Source organism: Enhydra lutris, unplaced genomic scaffold (assembly GCF_002288905.1).
Source record: "Enhydra lutris kenyoni isolate GAN:26980312 unplaced genomic scaffold, ASM228890v2 scaffoldscaffold34, whole genome shotgun sequence".
NCBI classification, from domain to species: domain Eukaryota; kingdom Metazoa; phylum Chordata; class Mammalia; order Carnivora; family Mustelidae; genus Enhydra; species Enhydra lutris.
The window spans coordinates 10,187,565-10,205,492 of NW_019154118.1; the positions used below are offsets into that span (position 1 = coordinate 10,187,565).

The following is a 17,928-nucleotide window of genomic DNA, read 5'->3' on the forward strand; positions in this document are numbered from 1 at the left end:
AAGGCTACCACTGTTCTTCCAGTTATGCTCTCTGGACGCCCTAGCATTCGACACTGCTGACCACTGCTTTTAGAAACTCCACATTCCAGGGGCGCCTGGGTAGCTCAGTTGATTGAACGTCTGACTCTTGATTTCTGCTCACGTCATGATCTCAGTGTCCTGGGATGGAGTCCTGTGTTATCCTCCGTGCTCAGTGGGGAGTCTGCTTGGGATTCTCTTTCTCACTCTTCCCCTCCCCACCAAATAAATAAATAAATAAATCTTAAAAAAAAAAAAAAGAAACTGCACATTCTTCATTTGCATGATGTCTCCTCTTCCTAGTTTTCCCTCTGACTTTCCCCCCCCCCCTCTGCTTTCTTCCGTCCCTTCCTCCAAATGTCCCTTGTGCTTCTTCTCATCTCTTTTCTTTTTTGTCTGTACCTGCTTTACTTTGGTAACCTCTGCTCCCACATTTTCTTTTTTTTTAATTCAATTAATTAACATGTAGTGCATTATTAGTTTCAGAAGTAGAGTTCAGTGATTCATCAGTTGCATAGAACACCCAGTGCTCATGACATCATATGCCCTCCTGAATGTCCATCATCCAGTAACCTCATCCCTCCCCTCCCCTCCAGCAACCCTCAGTTTGTTTCCTGTGATTCAGACTCTCTTATGAATTGTCTCACTCTCTGATTTCATCCTGTTTCACTTTTCCCTCCCTTCCCCTAGGCGTCTCTGTTTCTTAAATTCCACGTATGAATGAGAACATATGATAATTGTCTTTCTCTGATTGACTTATTTTGCTTAGCATAATACCCTCTAGTTCCATCCACATCGTTGCAAATGGCAAGATTTCATTTTTCTGATGGCCGAGTAATATTCCATTGTATATAGATACCACATCTTCTTTACCCATTCATTGGTCATTGGGCATCTGGGCTCTTTCCATAGTTTGGCTATCATGGACATTGCTGCTATAAACATTGGGGTGCAGGTGCCACTTCAGATCACTACATTTGTTCTTTGAGGTAAATACCCAGTAGTGCAATTGCTGGGTCATAGGGTAGCTCTATTTTCAACTTTTTGAGGAGCCTCCATGCTGTTTTCCACAGTGGCTGCACCAGTTTGCATTCCCACCAATGATGTAAAAGGATTCCCCTTTCTCCGCATCAACATCTTTCGTTTCCTGCGTGCTCCCACATTTTCAAGTGTTAATTCATTCAACAAATATTCGAGAGCCTGCTGTGTGCTAAGCACTGTTCTAAGTGCTTCGGGGATAGCAGCGAATTAGACAGGCAAGAACACCTGATCTCATGGAGCTTCCGTTCTAGTGCGGGGGAATACAGGAAATGAATAATAAAGTCAGTACATTATATACCACCCAGTATCACACTATCTAAATTCTCCCTATGAGAACTCAGGAGCTGAATTGATTTGGGTTAATTTTTGGATAAATCTTTTGGTCTATGAACTTTCCCTGTGTGTTATCCAAAGCTCAGGAATCAGTTAGATCTGGGTAATGTATTTTACTTTGCTACCAGCTCCCTTTCACTCCAAACTTGGAGACCAAATACATTTGGGTATGATAGGGTAGATGGTGAGCAAACTAATGAGACAAAAATACATAAATGAAATACATCAGGGAAAGGAGTGCATGTAGGACTGTTGGGGCTGGGCTTGGGTTTTGGTTTCCAGTGGAGAGTGGCCATGGAGGTCCCATCTGAGAAAGGCGAGGCAGTGCAGATATAGGGGAAGAGCATAGTAGGTCAAGTCGCTCTCATATTCGAAATTTCTGCCACCTCTCCTTCTGTTGTCACGTCTCTCTGACTACAGCTGGGAAGGACTCATGATTAGATGGGAGCCACCTGGGTAAGCCAGGGCAGTCTCCCCATCTCAAGGTCCGCAACCCCTGTCACATCTACAAAGCCCCACAAACACATAAGGTAACATAGCCACAGAATGCAGCCATTGGGGTGTGGACATCTTTGGAGGCTGTTCTGCCTTCCACACAGTCTCATTCCCAAGCATTTCAAGTGGCTTTCCGGCATTCTGCTTTCTTTCCTCCAAGATGTGATTCCCCCCCCATCTAATCTTTCACTATTCCCCTTTTGTGGTCTAGGCTCTAGTCACATCCGTTCAACAGTTTTCCTACTCCACGTGCCTTTTGGCATATTGTTTCCTCTGTCTAGAACGCCAGCTCTGCATCCCCCACCTTTCTCCTCCTATCACCTTTTCCTTCTCCCTGCCCATCAGTGGGTCCACCTTTATACCCATAGCCACCGGACACCAGCCAATGAACATTTACTGACCACCCCCACCCGTTAGGTAGTAGACACTGGGGATGTAGAAGGGAAGAAGATAAGGTTCCTGTTTTTGACTAGCTAATAGTTTATGGGGGGGTCAGGGAAACACATTGCAGAGAATATTATGGAAGCCCAGGGGATGGGTCAGTCTTATAGGCTTTTTGTGATCTGCCTTCCATTTGCTATTCTTCATCTTGCTGTTGAAACCCCTTACCACTTGTTTGTACTTCTTGAGGCACTTAACTATATCTTGCCATGTATTTTGTGCAGCTGAATGTTTGACTTATTGTGTAGAATGTAAGAGCTATGAGGAGAGCCTTCGTGTCTCTTTATTTACTGTATCCCAGCCAGTAGAAGGGCCTTTGGCACTCAGTTAATTTTATTTCATTCGAAATTGGTTTGAATTCCCAGGATTACACTGGCAACGTTTGGAGTGCCAGCACTGTTTGGAGTGTGGGTGTTCTGCAGTGCCAAGCCGGTGACCTACAGGCAGCAGTAGAACTACCGCATTTCTGACTTCTTTTCTTGAACTTTTCCTCAACAGAGAACTTAGGCCATGGGATTTTCACGTACATGTCAGCAGTGTGCTGGCTCTTCGGGCGCCACCTGTATGACATCCTGCAGTACCCCATCGGGCTGATGTCCTCCTCATGGGGTGGGACACCCATTGAAGCGTGGTCTTCTGGAAGGCCGCTGAGTGCCTGTGGTGTTCCAGCGCGAGGGTAAGAAAGTATCCTGAAGTCCAGGAGAAAGATCCAGGAAATTTTATAAGAAAGAAGGACAATAGTTTTCTTGGGAGAATCAAGGATTTGCTGAATGTCCAAATAGGTATTGAATGTACATAACTTATTCCACGAACACGTCAGGTGTTTTTCTCACTGTCCTTGGCACCAGCCTCATCTGAGGATATGTCAGGAAGCCATTACGATCCTTTTCCTTAATGGCTAATACTTACTGAAAGCTTTCTCTATGTCGGATACTGTTGTAATCACTTTCTATGCATTAACTCGCTTAGTACTCCCGACAGCCTCTAGAAGTGTGGATACTATTAACCTAAATCATATGTGAATAAAGTTGCCGAGTCTCAGGTTTAGTAACTTGCTCATGGGTACAACTGGCAAGGGGCAAAGTCTGGCTTCAGTGTCTCAGCCACAGTGTCTCAGAGCACTTCAGTGCTCTCAGCCACCATGCTGTATTGCCCATAAGAACAAAGAGTCTAATAGGAAAAACAAATATACACATGATCAAAGAAATTTATTTGATTATGAAATACTTATGATGAAAGCACCATCAGGAAAAGCAGGACCCAGAAGAAGATGTGGAGTTGGGGAGAAAGGAGTAGTTAATAAAATCCTGACACTGATATTAACACAGATTTACAGGATGTGAAATGCTTTCTCAGACATTGTTTCATTCATTCTGGGAAGGCCCCTGGGGAGAGGATGGACTTGAGCTCTTGGTGTAGCTCAGGTAAAGACACACCTGTGGGGGAGGGAGGACAGTCAGCTTTGGAACTGAGAGAATGGGAGGGATCTCAAGCCAGGCTTCCCAGATCCCTGGGGACAGGAAGGCACTCCACCGACTGTGCGGGGAAGTGGGCATTATTCTCATATACAGCTGCCACGAGTATAAACGCATCGATGTATTTTACAGAGAAATTTAAGAATGTGTTCAAAGCCTTGAAAAAATATGCCCTTTGACCCAGGAATTTCACTTCTGGGGATTTATCTTAAGGACATAATTAAGCTTCTATGCAGTAATTTTAGCTATAAGGAAGATCAGAAGAAAAATTAATACAAGTGTCCATCCACTGAATGCTGGTTAGATAAAATGTCTGCATGAGACACTCATAATAAAACTCTCCTCCTCTCTGGTCTTAGTGACTTTATCTGGAAACTGGGATGGCCCCCTCTGGACTCACAGAAAGCTGACTGATACATTTATCCCAGGGAGAACCTGGATAGATATGAAAGTTGGAGGCTGTTCACATGGGAAACAGAGCGGTTCAGTCTGATTCTGTGTGGTTTCATGAGAGGTTCACCCCAAGTGAAAGCTGGATAGACACAAGTATTGGGATCATCATGTCACTAGCGCTCTCGTGACACTTGTGGATCTTATCAATTGCAGGTTCACTCAGTCTGATTCTGTGACGGGTCCCAGTAAGCACTCTGTTCTCTGGAATGCCATGATCCACCCACTGCATAACATGACTCTGAAAGGGGTGATATGGTACCAGGGTGAGTGCTCATTCTGCCGTCTCTCCATTGTATCAGTTAGCTTCTGCTGCATAACAAAGCACCCCAGCACTGAGTGACTTAGACAATAATAATTTTATTTGGCTCACCATTCACTGGGTTGTATGGGTAGTTTTCCTGTACAGACTGCTTTGGTTAATTTCTGTTGGGATGTCTGATGTGTCTTTGGCCACCTGGCAGGTGTCTGATGGCTGGATGACCTAGGATGGCTTCTCCTTCCTGTCTGTCTTTTGAGACCAAGGTTTGGGGCACCGTGGTCTCAAGTGGCCTCTCAGCCTTGAGCAAATTAGTTTAGCCTTCTTTATCATTGACATTGCAGTGTCAGGGTTCCCCGTGCATCGAGAGAGAGAAACCCAAAGCTGAAATACTCTTCAAGCCTCTGCTTGCAGCCTTTTTGTAAGACCCTTTTGGCCAGTCCAGAAAGACTGCAGGAAGGCCCACTCCCTAAGGGTATGGATAGAGGTTGGGGAGCAATGCGTGGCCGTGTCTGCAACCACCCCAAGCCCCTCTCACAATCTGGACTGTTTTTAGGGGAGTCCAACGTGGATTTTAACAGGGACCTGTACAATTGCACATTCCCTGCGCTCATTGAAGACTGGCGCCAGACCTTCCACCGGGGGTCCCAGGGGGAGACAGAGCGTTTCTTCCCATTTGGATTTGTCCAGGTATGTGTTGAGGGAAGGAAGGTTTGGGCATCAGTGTGGGGGTGTGCTGTGGAGGTCTCTTTCCTGGGATCCATATTCCTTTTTTTGCCCTCATTGTCTGGTCAAGAAATGAGTGTAAGACTTAATTCATTTCAGTTCACAGATGGGCAAGTGCATCTGCAACATAAGGTTAATAAGTGATTAATACTTATTAAAAAAGGTATATATGTGCATTAAAGCTATTTAAAAGTAAGCAAAAAAGAAGCTGAAACATTTTTTGGTCACTCAACCTCCACTTTATTTATTTTATTTTATTTTTATCTTTTTTTATTATTATGTTCAATTAACCAACATATAGAACACTCTTTTTTTTTTTTTAAGATTTTATTTATTTATTTGACAGACAGAGATCACAAGCAGGGAGAGAGAGAGAGAGAGGTGGGGAAAGCAGGCTCCCCGCTGAGCAAAGAGCCCAATGCAGGGTTTGATCCCAGGACCCTGGGATCATGACCTGAGCTGAAGGCAGAGGCTTAACCCACTGAGCCCCCCAGGTGCCCCTCAATTAACCAACATATAGTACATCATTAGTTTTTGATGTAGTGTTCAATGGTTCATCAGTTGCATATACATTTCTAATTCCCCAATCCTGACATAGGCAGACCTCTTCTGCTCATGTGTTTTTGCAATGAGATCCACACCATAACATTGTACCATAGCTTGCTTCTGCCTTAATGTTATATTGTGAGCAGTTTTTCATGCCAGTTAATATTAATCTTAAGCACAACTTGTAATAATTGCAGAGTACTTTGAAATACAGCTGTATTCTAATTTATTTAACTAGTTCTCAATAAATGGGCCCTTAGGTTGCTTTAAACGTCTTGCTTTTAAAAGCAGCAGCATGCTTATTTTCCTTGTGGCTAAATCATCGCATATGTACTTAATTCTTTCCGTAAGATAAATTCCCAGAAATGAAATTGCTAGATCAAGTTGAACATTTCTTAAGGCGTTGAACATGTCCTCAAGTTTCTTTGTAGAAGTGTATAAATTTGGATTAATTGTATACTCTCAGCAGGTATGTGTGAGAATGTCCACTTCCCCACAGCCTCCCTAACCAGTGCTGCCTCTTCCCCACCAACAGCGAAGTTTTGCTCTCTCGCTGCCCGCCCACTGCTCGTGCTCTTTGCTTGGAGCAACCTTCCTCTCCCACACTTTCCTAGCCAACTTCATGCCTCAGAGCTCAGCCTGGGTATCAGGTTAGGAAGCTTTCTGTGAGTTTTTAGCATCTGGGGTACTTAGCACCCTCTCCTTCCCCATGTTACTTTCATGTCAGTTGCACACATGACCTCCTTTTCCTGGATCACGTTTTCGTCCCAGTACCTTACTGGTTGGCAGTCCATTAAATACGGCCTAACACATGAATGAAAAAAGATGTCAAGAGAAATCATACTTTTAATTAGTGGCAACTAGTTGGAAAGATTCTGCTCTCCTCTTGCTGAAAAGGAAGAAATATATTTAACCAAGTTCATAATGGTGTCGCCTTACCTGTTCCTTTGGCCCCTCCAAGACATAGACATCTTAGCAGGGTGGTCATTCTGACTTGCCTGGAATATAGGAAATAAAACAAGTAAGGTGTTGGAAAAGCAGGGCCCAACTCACAGTGTGATAATGGAATAGGCTTTAATATTTGAATCAGACACACGTGCGTCCAGCTGTCTGGCTCTGCACGGCCCCCAGATCCCTCGCGCTCGCCGTCCTCACATTTCCCCCACCCTGTCCTATTTCACCATACCTTTTTTTGGATAAAGATTTTTATAGACTTTCTTTCCACTTATAATTACTTTACAACCATGTTCTTTCTCCTTTCTCACATTTGTTTTGACTTCAAAACAAGATGATTCTACTCATTATTATCAAAATAGCAAGCCCTGTCATCAGCTCTGTGTTTCTGTTGGTGGAAACTCCATTTGGACTTTTGAGGTTCTTTTTTTGTCTTTGCTGTGTAGATGGTGATTTGAATGTGACTTCAGCCAATTCCAGCCATGCGTCGTATGCTTATTATACGCCATGAACTGTGTAAGGTACTAGAAATAGAGCGTGAATCAGAGAGACCTGGTCCTTGCGCTCAGGCCTTTCTGTTTCGTGAGACTAAGTCCCTTAGTCTCCCGGCTTTAGCTGATCATCATCGACAAAAATCTGTTGGTTGCTTGTGGAAAGCTGAGAATGCAAACGTATACCTTCAAGGGGACATATCAAACATGACAAAATAGTGGTTCAGCACGTGGATGTGGAGCTAGTCTGCCTGGATTCAAATCCAGCTCTGACTCCAGCCATGTGATTTTTTTATATTTATATATAAATATAAAAAATATATTTAAATATAAATTTTTAAAATATTTAAATATATTTTTACATTATATTTAAATATAAAATATTTATATTTTATATTTTATTTAAAATATATTAATAAATAATAAATATATTATTATTTAATATATTAAATATATTATTTAATATATCATTATTAAATATCAAAAATAATTATTTAATATAATATATTAAATATATTATTATTTAATATATTATTAAATATATTATTATATATAATATATTTATATATATAAATTATATATATTTATATATATAAATATATAAATAATAAATATATATTATTTAAAATATTTTAAATATAAACTTAAAAATATATAAAAATAATTTAACTTATTTGACAGAGAGCAGAAGCTGGGGAGCAGGTGAGGAAGAAGTGGCTCCCCGCTGACCAGGGAGCCCGATGTGGGGCTCCATCCCAGGACCCTGGGATCATGACCTGAGCTGAAGGCAGAGGCTTAATCCACTTAGCTACCCAGGCACCCCTGAAATATTATTTTTATTATTATCTTTATTATTTTAGATATTACGTGAGTTAATCCATATAAAACCTGGCCCATGCCAGGTAATGTTAGTCTTAATTATTATCAATGTGAGAAGTCAGAACCTCTGGAGGGACAGTTGGTCTGTGAGGAAAGATGAGTTTGTACCGGTGTTGAGTTTGAAATGATGGTGCTAATAGCTAGAGAGACGTTAGAGAGGGAGGACTGGAGCTCAGTGGAGTTAAGATATGTGTGTGCGAGAGGTAGTAGGAAGGTGATCTGGAGCGTGGGAGGAAAGGAAGACCAGGAGGCTAGGAAGTCCGTGGGAGTATGCTTTTGTACGAAGGGTCTGGAGGAACGGTGGAGTGGACTGCAAAGTGCAGTATGCTGTTGTAAAGTGCCCTGAGTGTGGCCACTTTATTATTCTGTGGCCAATCATATGCCTTCATTAGGAGCAGTATTTCTACTCATTGCTACTGGAGGCTGAACAGCACCCTAGTAGGTAGATCTCAGATCAGGGAAAACAAGAATTTCTTTTGGGTATGGAGTGTGCTGGTGCCTCCGTGTGGCTGCTTTGGAGTAGAGCAAGCCACGAAACGGGCCTCCCTGCTGCCATTTTGAAACAACTTCCTGGGCTGCCGTGGCTGCATTTAGCATTTCTCTCTCTCTCGTGCTTCAGGCTACTACTTACCCTAGACTCTTTCTGGTAGCTTTGTTGCCGTGATCCTCATCGTGACACTGGCTGGTGACCACGGTTCTGCTCTCAGTCTTCTGGGGGTGGTGTGGGAAGGAGTAGGGTCACTCACTGTGTCTTCTCACCAAGTTCCTTTATGAAGCTTCAGCAGCTTTTATCATTTCATATGTTCAAGCAGATTTGCCTAAGAGATTTTAATAAGAGAACTGGAAGTGTCCCCTTAGTTCAAGATCGTGTCCTTTCTTCTACCATTGCAACCTCTCCAGTGTTTTCCTGAGGATTTTCTAGAAGGTCAAGAAGCAGAACACTTCCTGTGCTCAAGGCTCCATTTGGCCACATTTGTCGGGATGATCTCAGCTATTTGCTGGCTCTGAGAGTGAGAAGGCTGGGGGAGCAGTCTCTTCATGACGTATCTCCCCTGATGGGGACAGAAATTTGCAAATGGCATCCAATGATAGTGTGGTTGCTCCACCACACCATTTTCCAGCTTGTGGCCTGACTGCCTGTTAGATCATGGCTGTGAAAGAGGGGTGGTGGGTTGATGCTTCTCACTGGCTGGACGGGGGCTAAGAATAAGGTGTGGTCTAATTCAGAGAACAGGGTGATATAAATATCAGAGAAGTGAGGAAGGAAGCGTTGGGGCCACATGCATCTGAGTAATATTAAAGAATTTTCCCAGGAGCTCTGTCCTCTGCAGGAGTAGGAGTCTGTCAACTTTAAGTCGAGATGAAAGCGTTTACTCAGGATGTTACAGAGTCAGATGCCCTTTTACTGCCTTTACTGCTCCTGCACTAGTCTGAGGTGCCGTCATCTCTCCCTTGAAGTCTTGCCTCCTTCCTGGTCTTCCTGCTTCTACCTTGTCTCCCCTTTACGATAGTCTCATCATTTCAGTTAAAGCCATCCTTTGAAATGTAAGCTGCATCAGAAGGCTCCGTGGTTCCGCCACGCAAGCGAGGTCAGCAAAGCGACAGGCGGTCCGCCCCTGCCGCCCCTGCCCGTCTGCCCTCACGCCCTAACTCTCTTTGCCTCACTCGCTCCACGTCAGCTGCACTGGCTGCCTTAGTCTTCCAGCACACCAGGCATACTCGGCCCTAGGGCCGGCCATTTTCCTTTCCTTCTGCCTGGAAAGTTCTTTCCCTGGTATGTTAGTTTTCTGTTGCTGCATAAAAAATTTCTGCATATGTAGCAGCTTAAAACAATGCTACACACATTTCTTATCTCACAGTTTGTGTGGGCGAGGAGTCTGGCATGCCTGGCTTAGCTGAGTCCTCCGCTTGGGGCTGCAGTGAAGGTGTTGGACAGAGCTGGGGTCTCAGCTGAGGCTTGGGGTTATCTTCCAAGCTTAGGTGGCTGTTGGTAGAATTTGTTTCTTTGAAGCTGTAGAACTCAGGGCAGCTGACTTCTTGAAGGTCAGCAGGAGAGAGTCTCAGACTTCTCTTCTCAGACTTTCCTTTTTTAAAGAATTTGCTGACTGAGTTGGGCTCTGCATTTACTCTTCCTTGGGTTATCTTGAAGTCAGCCCATAAAGGGCCTTACCTACATCTGCAGAATCCCGAGATGGGTGTTCTTTCTCTGGGTCCCATCCCCTATCCAGGTGGTTGCCTGCTTCTGTCATTTTGTCTTTTAGGCTGTCTTATTCCTGCCCATCCCATTTCTGCTGCTCTCCTAGGTCAGGCCTTTTCTCTCATGTGTCTAGAATGTTTTGGTAGCTTTTAAACCAGTCAGCCTCTCTGCTTTTGGGTTCTTTTCTTCACGGGATCATTTGCATGATCACTAGATGAATCCTTTGAAATAGTCCTTTAATCATTTTCAGTGGCTCTCTAATTTCTAAATTAAGGTTGAATTCATACAGAATTAACCATTTTAAAGCATTCAGTTCAGTGGCATTAGTACGTTCACAGTGTTCTGCAACCGTCACCTCCATAGTGATCCCCTGTTGCTTGTGGGGGAGTTAGAAACTCTATCCAAACACTTGCCTCACCGTCTTAACAACATTGTCTTTCCTACATAAACCCTTTGGTTCAGCTCGATTACTCTCTCTCTTGCTTTCAAAATTGCCTTTCTCTTTCTTGGGTTTGCATATTATAAGATTCTGACATATCCTGTTTGTAGTGACTACTCATATTTTCTGGGCCCATCCAAGGATTTTTTTTTTTTTTTTTTTTTTTTTACATATTCTGAGGCCCTGTTGTCTTGGAATAATAAACTTTAATGCAAAGTACTTGCTGTCTGTGCCTCCATTGTAGCATTTAATTCATACTACTTTATATTACTGTTGACTAACATTTCTTATGTACAGGTCTGTCCCCTCAACAAAGCTGGGAAGTACTTGTACCATTTAGCTATCGCTATGTAACAGATCACCTCAAAACTCCATGGCTTAGCATAACATTTACTATAGCTCACATGTGTGGGTCGCTGGGGGGCTGATTGATCTTGGCTGAGCACCACCGAATTCTTTCATATCTCTGTGGGTCAGTGGCAGGTGGGGGCTCTCACTTAGGCTTGGCTGGAGTGGGTTAGAGGAGGAGAGTCCGTCCCACGGCACTCTCCCCTCAGCAGAGAGCTGTGGGCTAGCCCAAGCATGTCATTCTCCTGACAGCAGAAATGTGACATAGCAAGTGGAACCACACGGGTCTCTGGAGGCTGAGGCTAGGAACTGACGTGTCCTAACTTCTGTTTCAGTCTGTTGACCAAAGAAAACCACCTTAGAAAGTGGTGGGGAAACCCAGTCTTTCTTTTCCTGGGAGAAACCCCAAAGCCAGATGGCAGGAAGGTGTGGCTATAGGAAGCGGGGAAGAATTGGGGTCTTTGCTGCAATTTACCACATGCTCACAGGCGCTTTCCTCTCAGGTTCCTTATAGCACTTGAACATGTTTTAGATCGATTTGTCAGTTACCTGTTGCTGTGTAACAAACAACGCCCAAACTTAGTGGCTTTAAAACGTCAGCCATTGTATTTGCTCATGATGCTATGGGTGGGTCAGGCAGGGCTCAGCTGGGGCGGCTCGGCTCTGCTCGATGTGATGTCAGCCTGGCTTGCTCCTGTGGCTGCAATTTGAACTGAAGGCTCAAGCGTTCACGTGACTGTCCCCTCTGCTGAGCCCACAGGGTCATTAACCCCTCTCCCTCCTAAGGATCTTCCGATGTCCAAGGCCCCCGTCTCCATGTAGTTTCTCCAGCAGCACAGCTGGACTGTTTTTACCTGGCCATCCCCAGGTGCCAGGAAAATGAAATCAGAAGGCAAGGGCACTCGGGACAATGGCTCAGAGGCCGAGGGTGACTTCTACTGCATTCTGCTGGGTGGAGAATATCATAGGCTCAGCCCAGATTCAGTGGGAAGAGAAATAGGCTCTGCCTCTTGATGGGTGGGACAGCACAGACACACTGGGGTGTCGGGGGAGGGGTATTTAGCCACAATGGTAAGAAGCTCACTAAGTACTTGTTGGATGAGCATTTGAATGAATGAATGAAGCAGAAGCAGAGTCTGCTTATGAAGAAGACTCTAGGACAGGATTCTGATGCAACATTCTCTGCTTTCTAGTTATCTTCATATCTTTCTGCAACCTCGGATGACACATTCCCCCAGATCCGTTGGCATCAAACAGCAGACTTCGGCTATGTCCCCAACGCAAGGATGCCCAACACTTTCATGGCAGTAGCAATGGATCTCTGTGATAGGAAGTCACCTTTTGGCAGGTACAGGTGCTTCTTGGGCTTTGTTTGAACAATACTCCCTGTTCTTTGTCTGTGGCCTTCACTCTGACGTTCACTTATGAGGGGGCAAAGAGTGGGTGCTGTAAGGACTGGACCTTAGGGGCATTATCTGTTCATCATTTACACTGGCATGGGCTGCAGTAACTAAAACCCTCCACGTTTCAGTGCCTGGTGCAAGGACATTTTATTTCTTGTTCACACCACATGTCTGAAGAAGGTCAACGGAGGTCATCGGAGAGGCTTTGCTGGTTAGAGTCATTCACAGATCCAGAAGAACAGATTCCAAGTTGATCTGGGTTTCCAGGCACCTTAAAGTCTCCCCCTGGTGGTGAAAGGAGCTTTTGCTCACATCGCATTGGCCAGAGCAGGTCATCTGGCTTTGCCAGGCTTCGAGCTTCCGGCTTGGGGCGAGCAGGAAGTGGACTTCTTCCCTGAACTCAGAGGGGCAGTGACGGGATATCTGTGAATGGCTCCAGTGACTACCACATGCTAGCTGTGGGATACAGGGGGATCTGAAGTGAAATGGGGCCCAACTCATAGTGTCTGGCTTATAGTAGGAACTTGAACAAGTATTTATTTTTTTATTTTATTTTTTAAAGATTTTATTTATTTATTTGACAGAGAGAGATCACAAGTAGGCAGAGAGGCAGGCAGAGAGAGAGGGGTAAGCAGGCTCCCTGTGGAGCAGAGAGCCTGATGCGGGACTCGATCCTAGGGCCCTGAGATCATGACCTGAGCTGAAGGCAGAGGCTTAACCCACTGAGCCACCCAGGTGCCCCAAATATTTATTTTTGAACAAATGAAGATTGATTGATTGAATGAATAAAACCTGGAGGGGACTGAGTGATGAACGATGGATTCAGATGAAACACAGGACTTTCAGTGGCTAGAATTTTGCGTCAGCTCTCCTCCAGTGCCTTTCCTCCCTCCCTCAGGGACCTTTATTCCTTCCTTCTAAGTCACCTGCTTTTTCATGGTTTCTCACCCATAGGAGGCCCAGAGCCCCATTTATGGTCACAATTCACCGTGTCTCCTAAACTGACAAGCCACTGGTCACTGGCTATTAGATTTAGTCATCTTCATTCTTACCTTCCTGAAGGGTGCTTTGTGTAATCCTTTTCTCTTTTTTCTTTTTTTTAAGTGTGGTTACTGTTGCGCTCAAGTTCTCTGCTTGTTCTTTCTCCTGTAGCATCCACCCTCGAGACAAACAGACAGTGGCCTACAGGTTGCACTTGGGGGCCCGGGCTGTGGCTTATGGTGAGAAGTTGATCTTTCAAGGACCACTGCCTGAGAACATGGAACTCCTGGCTGACAAGGGGCTGCTCAACCTCACATATTCACAGGAAATCCAGGGGCAGAAGCAGGACAAGATATTTGAGGTGAGAAGAATGTTGAAACAGTAGGGGTTCGTCCTGTGTCGGGAGTCAGGGTTTTCTCCACACCGAGGCCCATCTCTAATTGTAACATTTCTGTGAGGTAGAGCTTGGCGTTTAGTAGGGTGGAGTTTATCTCAGAGGAGTGACTGAGTAGCTATTAATTCTTTCACTTAGTGGTAATTTGATAGGACAGTCCAGGAAAGGAATTCACATTAAATATTCCTTTTGTATTTCTGCTCCCAGAGCAGCCATCTTTGCTCTGGTAAGGGCCTGGGGCTTTCTGTGGAGGTTACCTATTGAAAGATTCCTTACTCCTGAGTATTTCCCTCATCCTTGGATGTCTTTTTATATCACACGATCCCAAATTCTAATATATTTTTGAATTTAGTGTTTCCTTTGAGAGGCTTAGCTTGGGGGTTTGTAAGTCAGTGTGAATTAATGTAATGAAACTACTTTCTTCTAGTATCTAGTGAGGGTCATTCCACTGTGGAACGAGGGCAAATAATTAAAGAGCCTGTGTAGGGGTCTTCCGTGGTTGGGGGTGCGGGTCGAGGCAATCCTCTTGGAACATGGAGATGAGTGTCTCTGGGAACCTGAGGCCATCAGGCTGGATGGGGCGGGGGGAGCAGTGTATGAAAAGAGGGCACTGGCAGGAATGAAAGAACACGAAAGACCGACTTGAATTATACACTAGCTTATCTAGGGCTGTCCTCCTCTGGCGTCCCAGCTGCAACACCCACTGGCCTCAGGTGCTTGGGCAGCACTTACCTCCCTGAGCTTCCCTGGACACTGGGGCTAAGGTAATTCTAGTTCTCCAGAAGTCTCCATGCTGAGTTCGGTTCTCCCCTGTAGAGAACCGAACTGTCAGCAGCTGGCAGTCTGCCTGTCATCCAGACCCAGAATCCTAGTTGGGAGCAGGACAGAATTTCACCTATGGGTACTGGATAATTTATGTCCCCTTCCTTGGATTGTTTCTGGTTGGAGAGAGGCTTATTATCCAAGGTCCCTTTGTGCCCCTTCCTCATTCCCTAGCTCCTTTGGGCGGGCCAGAGCGCTCGCAGCAGCTGGACCGCTCCACGGGCTCAGTTCCTCCCTGCTGTGCCATCGGGTCAGACGCGGATGTTGCTGGGAGCCTTCTCTAAACGCTCTATGTGATGATGCCTCCTTGCCTCCCTGTCACTGAACGGTTTATTGATAGATTGATTTGATCACATGAGCATTTCTCATCACACTATGGCTGTGTTGACCAAACCCAACCTGAACTCGGGTTTGTTCTGGTTCTTGTAGGAAAGGCATCCTTGGCTGAGCGTGGCTCCTTCTCTCCCTCCTAGTCTGTTTAATGAGGAGTTTCCAGTCTCTTGGAATGGCCTCACTGACCCAAGTATTGCGATGTTATCATTCCCTTGTTAGGTCTCATGTTGCCGTGACCGTCAGTGCAAGTGGCTCCCAGCTCCCATGGACGCTTTCTCAGCCCAGACACTGGCCCTGAATATCCGTTCTTGCCGTGGCGTTCTGGCTGCTGTTCGTTACGCCTGGACCACGTGGCCTTGTGAATATAAGCAGTGCCCCCTGTACCACCCCAGCAGCACCCTGCCAGCCCCTCCCTTCATTGCGTCTCTGACGGACCCAAGGCGGGGCAAGCACAGCGAGCTTGCTGAGTGACGTAGTGGCCTCATGACCCTCATCTTGGCCTTAAGTGTGGGTTCTTGAGATTTGGGCATTTAGGTGTTGAAGTGATGACAACTAATGCTTTTCAAGGCAACTAATAGCAAAGCCGCCTGGCCAGCTCCCAGCCAGCACATGGTTGTTTCTAGATTCTGAATAGGAGACAAGCCAGCGCTGGCAGGCAAACGAGATGCTTGCCTTTTGTCCCCTAGACAGCCTAGTGTCTTACTGGACTAATTCCCAGCTACAAACAAATGCAGCCTGTGTCATTCGCTTGCCTTGTGGAGATCGTGCGGTGTCACACTTTTGTCACCTTACGTACAGCTTTGGGTGGAAATACACGGCTGGAAGAGATTTCAAGGCTCATTATTTATGTGTTCTTTACAGGATCTGGCGAGTGGTTACTGAATCTCTGTACAAAGTTTCTAAACTTCCCAACAGTTTTTCCTTATGTAGAACTGAACTCTTTCTAGCCCTATTTGTGTTCTCGAAGCCAAAAACAGTTCTGTTCCTTCAGTCTAAATAATGATAATGTGACTGTCTGAAACCAACCAGCCCCGTGTGCAGGCATGTGGGATGGCGCGGAGGGGCTGCCTGAGGGAGGAGGAGATGGGGGCGTTGGTAGCGGCCCAGGAACGTATGTGGGCAGCCAGGGACGGGTGGGGGAGTCACAGGCTCAGGACATGACAACAGAGGTTCCTGAGAAGCAAGCAGGTTCAGTATAATCTCAGGCTTTTTAAGGTAAGAGGTTTACCTATAAAAAGGATAACCCAGATGGAAGAAAAAAGAGGCTGAAAATAAAGCTCCATGATAAGCATATAGAAAAATAATCCAGATGGGACAAATGTGAAAGCGCGCTCTGTATGGACTGTTAAGAATCGTAATGCTATTTATTGGTTGATTAAAAACAGCTAACAGCAACTTGATAACTGTGTCATCTATTGGAATCTGGAAATAAAAATATAATCATTAGTGGCAATTTATAGCCCATCAAAACCAGGTTAGGAACAGGTTTGTAAATTGTCCTCTGAAGCATGAGTAGCTTCCTCTCTCTTAATGGGAAAAAGAACTAAAGCACGAAGCACCTGACCCCAGGGGGCCCCGGTGTAGCTCCGAGCATCCCCAAGTCAGTGCCAGAATTTATTTTGTAAAAAACCAATACAGCTACACAGTCTGCAAGGAACTTTGGCTCCTCAGAGGGCTTCTTGGTGTGCAGTTAACTCCCAACACCCATGCCTTGACCTCGTATGCATCTGACCTAAGGGGAACTACAAACCTAGGAACAGACTCCTGAGAAAAAGTAAATCTGCCCTCCCCTCTGCCAACACACATGCACACGGGCTTTTCTAATTTGCAGGTAGCTCGACATGGCCAGGACCCATATGCCCAGGCTCCTTCCTTCCCCAGTCACCAAGTGCAACACAGGGAAGAAATCAGCTTCAAGTAGTAGATAAATTAATGAGAAATCATGTGAAACTTCATTTTTAATGGCTGAATCATTTAAAACATTCTGTGGGAATTCAGTTTATTTTTCAAATGAAAATAACTTTTTAGTATTTGAAAAATGAAGTTTATAATTACTGCAGATTTGGACTCTAACAAAAAAGAATAAACAAGTAAGAATCACCCCCAAAATTCATCATTTGGCAAAAAACATTTAATATTTTGGTAAACATTCACTTGATTTTCTTCGGTTATATTTTACACACTATGCATCATATTATAATGTTTTTGACTTACTCTAGTAAAATATTTTTCCTATGTAAACTGAGTATAACTTAAGTGTTTCAGTTTGTGGGAGCCCCCTACTTCAACCAATTTTCCATCAGTGGACATAGAGATTTCTTCCAATCTTTCCCTGTTGTAACAAATACTGTGAGAATGTTATGTGCAGACATCATAGTGCACTTACCTCCTTGGGACTCTTAATGTGGAGTAACAGTTTTAAGGAAAGTATGTTTAAAATTTTGATACTTACAGCTTAATTCTCCTGAAGGGGCAAACAGTTTACAGCCCAAGGTATAGTGCCATTTAGCCTCACTCCCATTGACACTGGATATTGTCAAATTTAAACCTACTGGGGGGGGGGATCAAGTTTTTAAAAATGATCCGCAGTAAAAACATTTTACATTTATTCCATGTACCCCTTTTGTGTGTATTGATGTGATTTTTATATAAATATACATATACACACTATAGTCGAAACCCAAATTTCAACATTTTGACATGTGATGTCTTCTACTTAGTTCTAATTGTTTTATTTAATTTAAAAAACAGAGGTCTTGGCTCCCTAAGTTTAGGAGCAAACAATGGGTTGAGATCTGTATTTAGAACCACTCCTCTAGGAAAGATACAAAGTAAATACTCAGATTAAAGCAAATAGCATGGTAACTTATTTAAAAAAAAAAAAAAAAGTCTTTCTTAAAGTG

The 17,928-nt window shown here is 44.4% G+C and overlaps 1 protein-coding gene across 1 annotated transcript in view; it reads left to right on the forward strand.

Annotated features, from left to right (window-relative positions):
• Window positions 1-16,425, forward strand: part of LOC111153910 (sialic acid acetylesterase) — a 39,262-nt gene extending 22,837 nt beyond the window's left edge. Inside the window, exons 5-10 of the mRNA XM_022513219.1 lie at window positions 2,827-3,004; window positions 4,410-4,519; window positions 5,069-5,202; window positions 12,286-12,440; window positions 13,648-13,837; window positions 15,245-16,425. Coding sequence (XP_022368927.1) covers window positions 2,827-3,004; window positions 4,410-4,519; window positions 5,069-5,202; window positions 12,286-12,440; window positions 13,648-13,837; window positions 15,245-15,496 — 1,019 coding nt within the window. The 3' untranslated portion in view covers window positions 15,497-16,425. The remainder of the gene's footprint in view (window positions 1-2,826; window positions 3,005-4,409; window positions 4,520-5,068; window positions 5,203-12,285; window positions 12,441-13,647; window positions 13,838-15,244) is intronic.
• The last annotated feature ends 1,503 nt before the right edge of the window (window positions 16,426-17,928 follow it).